Raw genomic sequence first — 13,449 nt, forward strand, 5'->3', positions numbered from 1 at the left:
ATGTGGTGGCGGGTTGGTCTGCGGGGGCGACGCTAGGGACTCGGGATGGGTGACCGAGTGGCCGGGGGAGGAGCATCGGGCGCTGGGTGGGAGCACCCTCAGAGTGTGGTGCGGGGCGCGTCTGGGAGTCGCGTGGCTGAGGGTCCCGAGTAGGGTCCCAGGGAGGACCCTTGGAATCGAGTAGGTCCACCTGGTGGGTAGGATGGACTTGCCTAATGGGAAATTTACACGGTTTATAGGTCGTGAAGTCCGGACGTGTGGTTTGGAGTTGAGAGTGGACTCCGAGTGATGCCTCGGTGAACTAAGTTTGCTGTGGGCTGCGAAGACGGGGGCTCCAGTGTGCTGCCCTTTTGGTTTCCAGCAGGCCTGGAGCCTCTGGTTCTCCAAGTCAGGTTTCCTTCCTTGCCGAGGAAGGAGAGTTCACCAAGTATCTGGACTCTGGTCCGGCTGCCAGTAAATTAGACATAGCAGTTATTATTGAATAGTAGAGTCGATGCGTTTTTAGGGATGTGCATTAGGTATTTATGTCTCCAAGATTAGATTGTGAATGCCTAAAGTTTTGTGAACGCTTCCCTGTCAGTGTTGTTGCTTCATGGATCTTCCCATAGGGTGAGACCATGCAAGGTGAGAAGAGGAGGAGGCTAGACACAGCTGGAAAATCTGTGATCTTTATTCATATTATTATCTAAGTTATAATTACGGTGGTTTACCAGGAATAATCCAGTCCTGAGATTGTTGTATTAAATCATAGTCCATCATAATTGGTGACCTGAAGTGTCCCCATTCCCTTGGATTCAGTTGTGGTTTTTAGATTTCTTTGATGTAATTATATGTAGGAGAATTGGAAAGGTGAAATGTTAGTGTGAGAATAAAGGTTTGAAGCTAAGGGTTAACAGAAAACCCAACCGTCTTGGCATGTCTTAACTGCTTGTCCAAGCAGAAATAAATTGCTTTAAAAAACTCAGGCACTGGGAGGTTGAAACTGCAGTGCATACTTGTACATTCCTGAAAGGATCAGTGAAGATAGCAAACTTTCAAAATGCCTCTCCTTTTGATTTCAAAGAAAATATAAACCCCTACATGTTACTGACTGATGTAAGGACATACTAGTTTATTTTGTTTGCTGCCATGAGGCCTCTGACCTGTGTGTATCAGCTTGACTGTATTCAGAAGTTGTTCACAGGTATTATTTTGGACAATATCAGTGTTTTTGTTTAAATTGATCAAGGAGGTCTTTGTTTGTTAATTTTCCCAAGGATATTTTTCCCATTGATTTTTAGAGAGAGTGAAAGGGTGGGGAGAGAGAGACATTAATGTGAGAGAGACACATCGATTGGTTGTCTCTCGAATGCACCCCAACTGGGGCCAGGGATCGAGCCTATAACCCATGTACCTGCCCTTGACCAAGAATTGAACCCACGACCCTTCCGTGCGGGACTGATGCTCTAACCACTGGGAACACCAGCCAGGGTGATCAAGGAGGTCTTGATTTTAAAACAATGCCAAGAATGGTGTGTAGGGTTTATTTTGTTTTTTAAATGGTTTGTAGTTGTCAGTTGACTTGAGGATGCTCAGCTATGAATTTTGCATTATGGGAAAAAAGTTTTGCTCCTTTTATCTTACCTTTAATTTAATAGATACTTCACTTTAGAGTGTGTTCCATTTTATAAAGTCTACAGTTCATGAGTTGTTAGGTACAGAGCATGAAATACAGTACCTGGTTGTTTTTTTTAAGGTATCTGATTATTTGGTAGTTTAAAAGATAGATTGAAAAATGAATATACACACATGGTAGGAGAGTGCAAATTGTATAGATGTAAAATAAAAAGTGTTCCCCATCTCTCCTTCCCAACCTCCAGAGGTAACTACTGTTGACAGTTGATTTCTGGTTCTTCTGGAGATTGCCTTTATTATTTTAAAGGTTATAGTTCTGTTTTGTGATTTATCAACTTTAGATAGTATCTTTTGATACTCTGAAAGATGAGAAATTGGATGATACTACCTTTTGCTTTTTCTCCTCTTGGCGCCTCTCAATTTTTAATGTTAGTCTATTGCTTTTAGTTTTCTGATTTACCTTTATGACTTAAAATATATAAATTCTTGACTTATTAAATATGGATAGTTTTCAATTATTCCAACTATGGGAGATGAAGAAACTGGTGCTTCTTTGTTCCCATTTTTATTAGTTTGACAAATGTGCATAGGCCTAATTAGTAAATTAAAATCATTGTAAGCCTCTCCTTTGGAAAGAAATCAAAGTATGCTATACTTTAGGAATGTATTATCATATTTTCTTGGCTCATTACCCTTTTAATGCTTGGCTAAAATTTCTCCAAGACATTCAAGCTAACATTTTCTTTGTTTTATTTTATACCTATGAATTTTTGCTAAGGAATGGATCTCTTGCCCTTTAGTGCTTTTAATTTAATGAAAGCTTTCTAATAGTGCCTTCATTTCAAGCCTCATTTAAAGACAACATCAGCACTCTAAATTGTACCAATTTCTGCCAACTGAAATTAGATCTGTTAAGATTATATGTTTTTAACAATAGTCTAAATGGATGGTTATGATATTACAGTCACCTGCACATTACTGCAGATGAAACTAAAATGAGTCACCAATGAGGATAGTTAATAAACAGGTTGGCTAACTAGAACACCTACCTGATTTTAAAATAAAAATCCTTCTTGTCAAGAAATGTAAGGACAATCTGCATTGGAAAAAAAGTATTTTTGTTTCAGATTTTCTGAATAGCTATTATCCAGGAGCTTTCCCCTTATTTCCTTCTAATAATATTTCTATCCAGTAAATGTTGAATCTTGGAACAGCAGCATTTTGTAGTGATTCAATGGCCCTCTCCTTTCAAAGGTGTGTATAGTGTTATCATTCTGTTAAATTTATTTTTAGTACAAATGTGATGTCTCCTAGCTATCACAGACATTTAATTAGATTTTTTTTCTAGTTTTTTAAGCACTGAGACTCTGATTTTATTGGAGCCCAGCTAAGAGTGCCTGTCTCACAGCCTGAACCCCTCTTTCCTTGCCACGGTAGCTTGTCAGTGTGTGGCCTTAGTTCCGAGGAAGAGAAACAGGTTTTGTTGGTTAGTGATAGATTGCCATTGGATGTGATTATCCTTATATGAAATTACTTGTTACTATGGGATCAAATTTACTCATTTCTTTACATTATAAGTGTTTAGGAAATTTTGCAAAAAGCTTATAAAAAGTGCTTTTTAAACACTGCTGTTGAGCAGTTGCAGCAATCCAGAGGATTCTTTGTGTGCACATCTACAGATAAAAAGATTGTTAGCTCCTTGCATATTTGGAATGTATAGCTGGTTCAGTGAAGAAATCGGCAGGATTTTTTTTTTTTTTTACTGTTAACAAGTCTTGACAAGACTTGTTTTTTAAAGTATTGCAACATAATTTTAGTGATATACTTTAGTAATGGTTCTAAGGAACTAAAAATAGTGTATGGAGTTGAGAATTGGGGGAATGTTAGTTATTGGTCCTACAGCTTTGGCATGGCACCTAGAGCAATTGAGCCACAGTTTTACTGGGGAGAGAGAATGGGCATGGTGGCCTGGTGCCAAAAACCCAAACCAAAACAACCCTCTCAGAAATTTGGATTAGATGATATGGAGATAAGTTGCTTGTTAGCAGTGAGGACTAAGCTGAAGAGTTGAGGGAGAGGCTGGTGAGCCCAGGACCGACCATGTGCAAGATCTAATGGAGCAGAGGAGAAGAAACAGTTCTCTGCAGAAAATTCTCCCTGCGGGGCCGATGTGGTTCAGTAGTTGACCGTTCACCCATGAACAAGGTCATGGTTCGATTCCCAGTCAGGGCACATGCCCGGGTTTCAGGCTAAATCACTAGTAGGAGTGTGCAGGAGGCAGCTGATCGAAGTTTCTTCTCATCATTGATGTTTCTATCTCTCTCTCCCAAACCTCTTTTTAAGGCAACTTGAATGTTGTTTTTTTAATGATTGAAATGGGCCTTGTTAAAACATGAATTTTAAAAATTGAACACCTACTATAAGCCAGGCGTGTGGTGCTAGGGTGGACACAGAGGATAATTACAAGGCTCTGCCCTTGAGGAACTAAGAAACTTATATGAGGAAAGACAGAAGAGTTAATAAATGTGTGTGTAAGGTATTTGCAGGGATGGATGTTGGAGAGGAGCTTGGGGTGAGGGAAGCCTGTCTAGAGGATGAAATGTTTGAGGCTTTTATTTTTTAATATATATATATATATATTTATTGATTTCAGAGAGGAAGGGAGAGGGAGAGAGGGATAGAAACATCAATGATGAGAGAGAATTATTGATTGGCTTCCTCCTGCACGCCCCCTACTGGGAATCGAGCCCGAAACCTAGGCAAGTGCCCTGACTATGAATTGAATTCAGGACCTCCTGGTCCATGGGATGACGCTCACTCCACCGAGCCACACCAGCGACTATAGTTAATTTTAATGTATGTTGTGGAAAGACCCATTTCATTAATTTTCTGTTTCCAGATTTTCTTGGCTATTCTTGTATATTTTCTCTTCCAGATGAATTTTTGAAGATTTTTTAGGCTGGCCCCCCAAAAAAATAAATAAATCTTACTGGCATTTTGATTTGGAATTGCATTGAATTTATAGACTAATTTGAGAACTGCTAGTTTTATAATATTCAGCTGTCTTACAACTACTAGTATCTGGTATTTAATATCTATTTATTAATTTCTTTCATGTTTTTCAATAAGGTTCCCATCCCATAGGTCTTGCACATTTCCTGTTAAGTTTATTCTTAGGTAGTTTATCATTCTTTTATAAATTGCTTTTATAAATTTCTGTTGCTTTTATTCCATTTCATTATATACCATCAAATTTTGTGTGCTTAAGTCAAACTGGCCACCTTATTAGTTCTAATTTCTTAGTTAACTGTCTTAGAATTTAGAGGTAGAAAATGCCATCTGCAAAAAATAGTTTTGCCTCTTTTTTTCTATATATCTCATTTATTTTTCTTAACTATATGGCTAGGTTTTCCAGACAGTGTTGAATTTTAGCAGTGATTGATTATTTAATGAAATATGATCAATATCTAGAAAAATGTAATAAATTATGTTCAAAGATACCCAGTCTCCTCTTTGCCCTTGAAGTGTGTTAAAGAGTATAGGAACTAACTTTTGTGATGTACCACATGTTCCAAGAACTGTGATAGGTTTTGCACTTACTTTTATTTAATTTTCACATATTCAGAGGTATATATCATCATCTCCATTTTATGGATGTTAACATTGAAGCTGAATAAGCCACAGAGAAATTTCTTTTTTCCCTTTTACTATATTAGTAGGGCTTTTTAAGGTAACTTTTTTGTTTTATTGTCAGATCATATTCACAGTTACTCTTTTGGAGTCAATTTTCGATTTCCTTTATTACTTAAAACGGTTTATGACTTTTTATAATTAACAATTAACTTTACGGGTGATACTTTGAGATTGTATGAATATTATATTCCTCCAAAACCTTTCACCAATGGTTTTACCATCCATGGATAACCCTGCCTAAGTCTATTATATTGGTGATTCCAAATAAAACTTTTATTTCTGATTATACGTTTAAAGGAGAAAAGCTTATGTTGAGATAGCAAAAGGGCTGAATGTGGTTCTCTGTATTTACTTCTAAAAGCAATTAGTCCTAAGGAAAAACTTTAGATTCTGTATTTTAGAACATAGGAACATAACGAATGTCTTCAGAAGTTCAGTAGCAAAATAAAAAATGCATTTTTTTCCTTTAAAAAAAATTTAGCTAAAACTGCATCTGAATTTGTCATTTTGGGAAACTTTGTGGCGAAGCAGACTATATTCTGTTGAAGACTAGTAGTAGGAGGTAATTTATGTAACACTGAAGTTAAAACAAGAAAAAAAATCTTTCCTGTATAATTTGTTTTATACCTTTAAAATGTAATATCTTTATTTTGCAGCTCATTGTTAGCTTTGCTACTATGATAAGGATTTGGTGATTAGGGAGTGTATGAACATGGTGTTTTCCCAATTACTTAGAGAAGTGTTTATAAAACTCCCTTAAATATTTTAGTTTCTGGAACTTAAGGAGTGGCAGTTGATAAAGCACGACTCCTTCATTGAGTCCCTTTAGGAAGTATGTATTCATGTTTTCTAAGGATTGCACAGATTTTTAAAAAATATTTGTATGTTCTGATAAATATTTGAGAAAAATAAGATTTCTGAAAAATCCCTATTGTTTATAGACATGCTTACATATGTGTTAATTTTAACTCCATGTGGACCTAAATAAGGAAGTGATAGCTTGAGGATGTCTGATCATACTAATTATTTCCTCCTTGCATTCAAAAATGATAATGTCACACTTGTTTTTGCCAAAGAAATTTTATGGGAGCCTTTCCTTCTCTTCTGATTTAATTTTTAAATACATTTCTGCCAGCCCTTACCCTCTCGCACTAATAACCTTGAGAATATTTTGAAAGAAAAATTGCTTTAAGGTAGGCAGATTCTCTGTAATGTCATTAGGAGAAGGAACTGTTTTCTATTTAAAAATTTTTAAATATTTAAAACAATAATTTATAGAAGTTATTCAAAATAAGTTTTATATTTCATTTATATTTATTTTATTAGAAAGTAAGTTTTATAATCATCCATTTACATGGTAGAAAAGTTAATAATTATACCATTTAGCTTGGGGGAGGTGTAGACTGGGACTGGGGGACTGGGGCAGGCTGGGAGACGACAGTGGTGGGAAAAGGGGACATATGTAATACTTTCAACAATAAAGAATTAAAAACAATAATACTCCTACCATTCAGAAGGGTCTAAGTACAAAGGACATCTTCTTTCCATCTCTAGCCTCAGCCAAATCCCCAGTTCCACTACCTAGAGTTAATTATTTTTACAATTTTGTTTTGTTTTAATATATTTATTGATTAATATGAATGATGACGAATTTAACACTTCTTCATTATCTTCTCATCTGACTATTTTTAATCCTTCTTGTGGTTACATTTATAATTTAAATAATATAACTTTTCCTGCTTTTCTTTTTAAGAAAAAAAAATTTTAAAGCGTACACTTCAGTAGTATTAACTACATTCATATTGTTGTGCAACCAATCTCCAGAATTTTGCGTTTTGCAAAACTGAAACTCTGTCCTTAGCGAACTACTCCCCATTTCCCTTCCCCACAACACCTGATAACTACTATTCTATTTTCTGTTTCTATGAATTTGATTACTCTAGATACTTCATGTAAGTGCAATCATTACAGTATTTGTCTTTTTGTGACTGGCCTTTTTCAAGTCAAGGTTTATCTATGTTGTAGCATGTGCCAGAATTTTCTTACTTTCAAAACGGAATAGTCCTTTAGTCATACACACACACACACATACACACACACACACACACAATTTTATTTATTCATCTGTTGATGGACATTTGGGTTGCTCCCATGTTTTGGCTATTGTGAGTAATGCTGCCATGAACATGGGCATCCAAATATCTGGTGGAGTATCTGCTTTTAGTTCTTTTGGATATATACCCAGAAGTGGACTTGCTGGATTATACAGAAATTTCATTTTTACATTTCCACCAACAATGCAACAATTTTTCTCCACATCCTTGTCAACACTTATTAAATAGTCAGCACCCTAATGGGTGTGCAGTGATACTTCATTATAGTTTCGATATGCATTTTCCCAATGATTAGTGATGTTGAACATGTTTTCATAAATTTGTTGGCCATTTGTATATCCTCTTTGAAGAAATATATGTTCCAAGTTCTTTGCCCATTTTTGTATTACTAGTTTAGCTAGAGTACTGACTCTGCACTAGAAAAGGAACATTTTTGAGTTTATACTTCCATTCGTTTTTTTCATATCATGATTTTTCTTAGTAATTTTTGCATTGTAAAGGTTTATAACATTATTCTACTCTTTAACTCATAGTTTTTTCTTTAAAGCGATTTAAAAAAGAATTTATAATGAATGCTTATGTAAGTGTTATGCACTTGAAGATTCCAGGTAATGTGCTTAGATGCTTAGAGGAGGGAAAAGTAATCTTATGTCAATAAAACTTCTCTTTTTTAAGGTTCCTCTTAACTCTTGTTTTTGGGGCTGGTATGGTTTCTGGGGTCAATTTTATCCCATCTGTTTTCAATCCTCGAGGACTTTCTCATAGTTCCTGGTATGCTGTTTGCGCCTTTTTTTGTTTTCAAAGCCTTTGATAACTTGTCATTTCAGTGGGCCCTTAGGATGAAAAGATATAGATGTGTGTTCCCTCTACCATATTAAACCAGAAGCATCTGAGTTTTGCTTTTAGAAGGTTGGGTTATTTTTATCTCTCTGATGAGGTTTCACTTCTATTTAAATTATTCTATGAATACATAACTTTTTTTTTTCTACCAAACCCACAACCAGGGCGTGTGCCCTGACCGGGAATCGAACCATGACCTCCTGGTTCATAGGTCGATGCTCAACCCCTGAACCACACCAGTCGGGCTATTTTTAAAAATTTATTCAATACATATAGAGTATGCTACATGCACTATTCTAAATACTATAAAGATTAATCCACTTATTCCATTAAATCTTTATAATACCATATGAGGTGTTATTATTCCTGTTTTATAAATGATGAAGTTGAGCCACAGAGAAGTTAGGTAACTCACATAAGGATACACAGCTGGTGAGTGACAGCGCCTTGATGCAAACCCAAGCACCCTGGCTTTAGCTCTCAGGGTCTGAACCATTATACTTGGCTGCCTCTTATGTGCCATTCCTCTTTTCTGGAATGCTTTTTATTTTTACGTTTCCCTTGCTTTCTTTAGAGTACAGCATGTGACACCTTCATTCATTTAATGTATATATTAAGTGAGCATCCATTCTGGACCAGACACTGCTTTAGGTATTGGTGATATAGCAGTGAGCAAAACAGAGTTCCTGCTCTCATGGATTTTACATTTAGTTGGAGGAGACATAAAATACGTATAATTTATATATGTTGGCAATGTATTTTCTCTGAAGAATCAAAAAATTAATTACCTTCAGGTATTAAAGTAGACTAATTTCCAAAACAAGGATTATATTTTTCATTAGCCAATCTCTTAAAGGTGTGATGGACTGTTTGTATCTATTATATTTTTTGTCAAAACAATATCATCTGGGGGACCCTTTCCCCCTCCCTACGTGGGAGTCTGTACTTGTTTTTCAATAAATCTCCACCTTTGCTATACCAAAAACAAACAAACAAAAAAAAAACACACACAAAAAAAACAATATCATCTGATAATAGCTGGTGTGGAAAGTTGTGTCTCAGATTAGCATGAAGGAGATCTATACAGGAGGACTCTTGGAATCGATAGCTATGGAGGAAGAGGGAAGGGAAGGGAGCAAGCTTAGGTAGGAAAGAATCAAGATGCTCTGAAATCTCAACAGAAACTTTAGTTAACCCTCCCGAGAGTGAGTTCTGAAGAGAAGTTCACACTTCAGAGCTTTCCTGAGTCACATCTAGGGCCTTTTTATATCCCCACATCGAATTAGTCATTGGTTGTGGGCTGTTTCTACGAAGGGGGTGTGATCATATGCAAAGAGTGAAATCTCTGAAGGAGGTTGACAACTGAGGATTGTGTGCTGGCAATACTTCCAGAAGCTAGTATAATAAATGCTCCATTGCTAATGGGCGAATCTGGGGGTGGGGAGTGCGGAGGCGGAAGGTCAGATTAAAGCATCCACCATGAGGTTATTTGAAGATTTGGATTTTAATTCACATTCTGTTTTCTATCTGTGAGACATTGGCAGATAGTGTTCTAGAGTTGAAAGTGTTTTACTTTTTAAATCGGTAAAATAGGATTAGTATGTCTAGTTTGATGGTTATTTTGAAGATTATGTAAGATAAAGTTTGTTTAAATGCCTGGAACATACTCAGTATTCTATAACTGTTTATAGGCAAAAGAAACAGTGATATTCCCTTGTCATGAGTACGTTTTCTGGAAGATGGATTTCTCCTAGAAAGTATTTCTTCTATATTTAGTTAAGAAATATTTGAGTCCTAATTATGTCACTGGTTATGTGAATATATTTAAAAGTCCAAAATTTGTGTCTTCCAGTTGTTTACAATTTAGTTGAGGATGTGTTATCAGTATATGATGAGTTAAATAACAAAAGGTGGAACATAAAATACATGTTGAACAGGTTTAGAAATATAGACCATTGGACTTGTTCAGTTGAAAAAGGTTTAATGGAAGTTGTGTTGAAGTGTCTGTTAAGATTGATCCCCACCTCCCTCCATAAACTGAGCCTTAAACTGAGGAAAAGTCAAGATTAAAGATTGGATCATCAAGGTCTTATGTTTGAGGATTGTGAGTTAAACCAGATATTTGTAGTAATTTGTGTTGGGAATGATGGGATCAAGTTGAGAATAGAAATTAGAACCAGATTATCAAGAGTCTTAAATACTACAGAGTTGGAATTACAGATTTAGGAGGTCCCTACATAGAGATAATAGTTAAAACATTGAATGTGCAGTAGGTTTGAGAGAGAGAGACGGAATAAATGAAGGAAAAACAGAGCGGGTGTAAAGAATATCTCGTGATTGAAGACAAAAGTGTTCAGAATATAGTAGAAAGAGAGCCAGGGAAGCATACTGTTAAGAAAGCCAAGGCAAGATGGTTCTTAGAAGAAGGGGCAGAAAGCCATGAGATACTTAGGAAGAGAATGAATGAAAAAAAGGCCATTCAGTTTCTATGCTTGGCTCTCTGCTTACCTTTAATAGCCCCTAAGACTGCCGTTTTAACTTTTTTTTGCAGATGACTGAAATTTTTAATTTCTTATTTCCTGCTCTATGCTCCGAATACTCAGGTTTATTCACAGTTCCAACACAGTGTCATTTCCTTCGTTTCTTCAAACCAGTATTTATCAAGTAACCATTCTGTGTTAGGCATTATGTTGGCCCCTAGGAATATAATGAGCTTACATTGTAGCTCGGGTAGGTGGTGGACTACAAACATTGGTTTATCTCTCTGGCGGTAGAAGAGGTAGCCAGGGCCAGCTCACAGAGGGCCTTGTAGACGCTAGGGACTTTGGATTTTACTCTGCATGAGAGACAAAAGGCATTTGAAGAGTTTAAAATAGAGGAAGCACATGAACTACATTAACTTTGTAAACCCTTAGAACAGAGTGTGACACATAGAGACAGTTATGTAAGTGTTCCCTTAGAGTCATCCTGTCTGTTTAACTTACCTTTGGAAGGATGACTACTATATGATTAAATCATAGGCTTCGAATGGCTCCTTGGGAGAAACCCCAGGCTTCTGCTTAAAACATCTTTTTTATTTATTTTATTTTTTCCATCACCATTTATCCCCTCTATGCCCGCTTCCACCTCTACCCACCCCTCGTCTCCACAATCACCACACTGTTGTCCATGTCCATGAGTTCTCTCTTTTTATTTTCTTTTTTAGCTCAATCTCTCCCCCACCCATAATCCCCCCAACTCCCCCCAGCTGTCTGCCTGCTCTCTATCTATGAAGTCTGTCTCTAGTTTGCTTGGTAGTTCAGTTTGCTCATTAAATTCCATATATGAGTGAAATTATATGGCACTTATCTTTCTCTTACTGGCTTATTTCACTTAGCATAATCTTCTCCAGGCTCATCCATGCTGTTGCAAAGGGTAAATTTTCTTCCATTTTACACAGAGTAGTATTCCATTGTGTAAATGTACCACAGCTTTTTATTTTATTTTTTAATACGTTTTTATTGATTTCAGAGAGAAGGGAGAGGGAGAGAGATAGAAACATCAATGGTAAGAGAGAATCACCGATAGGCTGCAACCTGGGCATGTGCCCTGACCCGGAATTGAACCGTGACCTCCTGGTTCATAGGTCCACATTCAACCACTGAGTACCACAGCTTTTTTATCCACTTACCTACTTTTTGTTACATTTTAAGTTTTATAATGAATGGCTGCTAGGTGGACTTACATACTATTGCTTACACATTTATGTCTATTCTTACATTTTTTGAGTATCCACCTTAAAATATGAATCATTTAAAAGCCAAGTTTGGCAAATAGGGATTTTTTTGGAAAATGGTGAACATGAGGGTGTGAGATCTAAAAATTATGGCATTGAAAGAATGACAGCCTTATGGGTGGTTAATCTGTGGAAGTTAGGGCTGAGGAAGAGGACATGACAGATCTTTGTCAAATTATTGAAGGGCCATTTCTTGGACAAAGGGTAGACTTTTTGAGAAGGGGAGGCCTGGGACTATTGATTGGAACAGTTTTCTGTTAAATATAAGGCAGAAGCCATTCATCTATGGAGTGCAATGCCTAATGAAAGAGCTATCTTCTGATAATGAATATTAAAGCAAAGGTGGGACTACCATCTGTCAGAGCTGTTAGGTGAAGACTGGATTAAATTGGTTTCTTACCAATTTAATTTTTACTTTGCACAGATAGTTTACTGGAAGCAGCACATGTTGATGCACATACAAAATAGCTGAAGTTCATCAAGTCATCATGCATTCAGTAATGTGTAGAGCATTATTCATTTTAATCATTGTCTAACTCAAAACGCCCTTTCTTTTTCAGGGATATCATGATAACACACTTTGAACCTTCCATCTCCTTTGAGGGCCTTTGCAATGAGGTTCGAGACATGTGTTCTTTTGACAATGAACAGCTTTTTACCATGAAATGGATCGATGAGGAAGGTGAGTGGTAAAGAGAGGACTGCAAGTGTAAGCATTTGATTTAGATGCTATTCTTGTCATTTATTTTAAAAACATAATAGAAGTCCTTATTAATTTAAGGGGGGGGGTATACTACAAATTTGATGCCATTCTTATTTTTCTGTAAGTATTTAAATTGAAAGACTACCAAAGAGTACCATCTTTGTTTTGCCCCTTTTACCCTAAAATGGAGTGAAATTAGTGTGAATTTTTTCCAGCAATAAGATAAATATCTCATCAAATAGTATTACATTTTACTTTAATTTTGAATTTGTATTGTCTTATATTTTAAGTGACCTTTAATAATTTGACAGTATTTTTTTACTGTATATTACTTTAAAGAAAATGTTATGGAATAAAAATGATTGTGACAAACATTGTTTCAAAGACTGCGGCAGAAATGCCATACCTTACTGACTTGTACTCAAAAAGCATTTATTGAGGATAAATTTTTGTGTCGAGGATAGTATTTTTCTATCCTCACACTCACAGTCTCATGGGGAGACAGACATTGAAGTGTGGTGAGTTAAACATGAATGCATAGGGGACTTGGAATACAAAGGAAGTAGCATCAACAGATGCCTGAAGTCTCTGTGATGTTTGAGCTAAACTGTAACAAAGAGTAAAAGTTTTTGCAGTGGAGGAGGGAAAAACAATTTTCAGTGAAGATATAAAAAGGCACAGAGGTAAGAACGTGGTATGTGGGGAAGAGC

At 36.3% G+C, this 13,449-nt stretch overlaps 1 protein-coding gene across 2 annotated transcripts in view; it reads left to right on the top strand.

The window, feature by feature from the left end:
• The window catches only part of PRKCI (protein kinase C iota), a 73,241-nt gene that overhangs the window by 236 nt on the left and 59,556 nt on the right, over positions 1-13,449 (top strand). For both annotated transcript variants that reach the window (XM_006764097.2, XM_015564172.1), the window contains exon 2: positions 12,597-12,718. In XM_006764097.2, coding sequence (XP_006764160.1) covers positions 12,597-12,718 — 122 coding nt within the window. The remainder of the gene's footprint in view (positions 1-12,596; positions 12,719-13,449) is intronic.

Source organism: Myotis davidii, unplaced genomic scaffold (genome assembly GCF_000327345.1).
Source record: "Myotis davidii unplaced genomic scaffold, ASM32734v1 scaffold115, whole genome shotgun sequence".
NCBI classification, from domain to species: Eukaryota; Metazoa; Chordata; class Mammalia; order Chiroptera; family Vespertilionidae; genus Myotis; species Myotis davidii.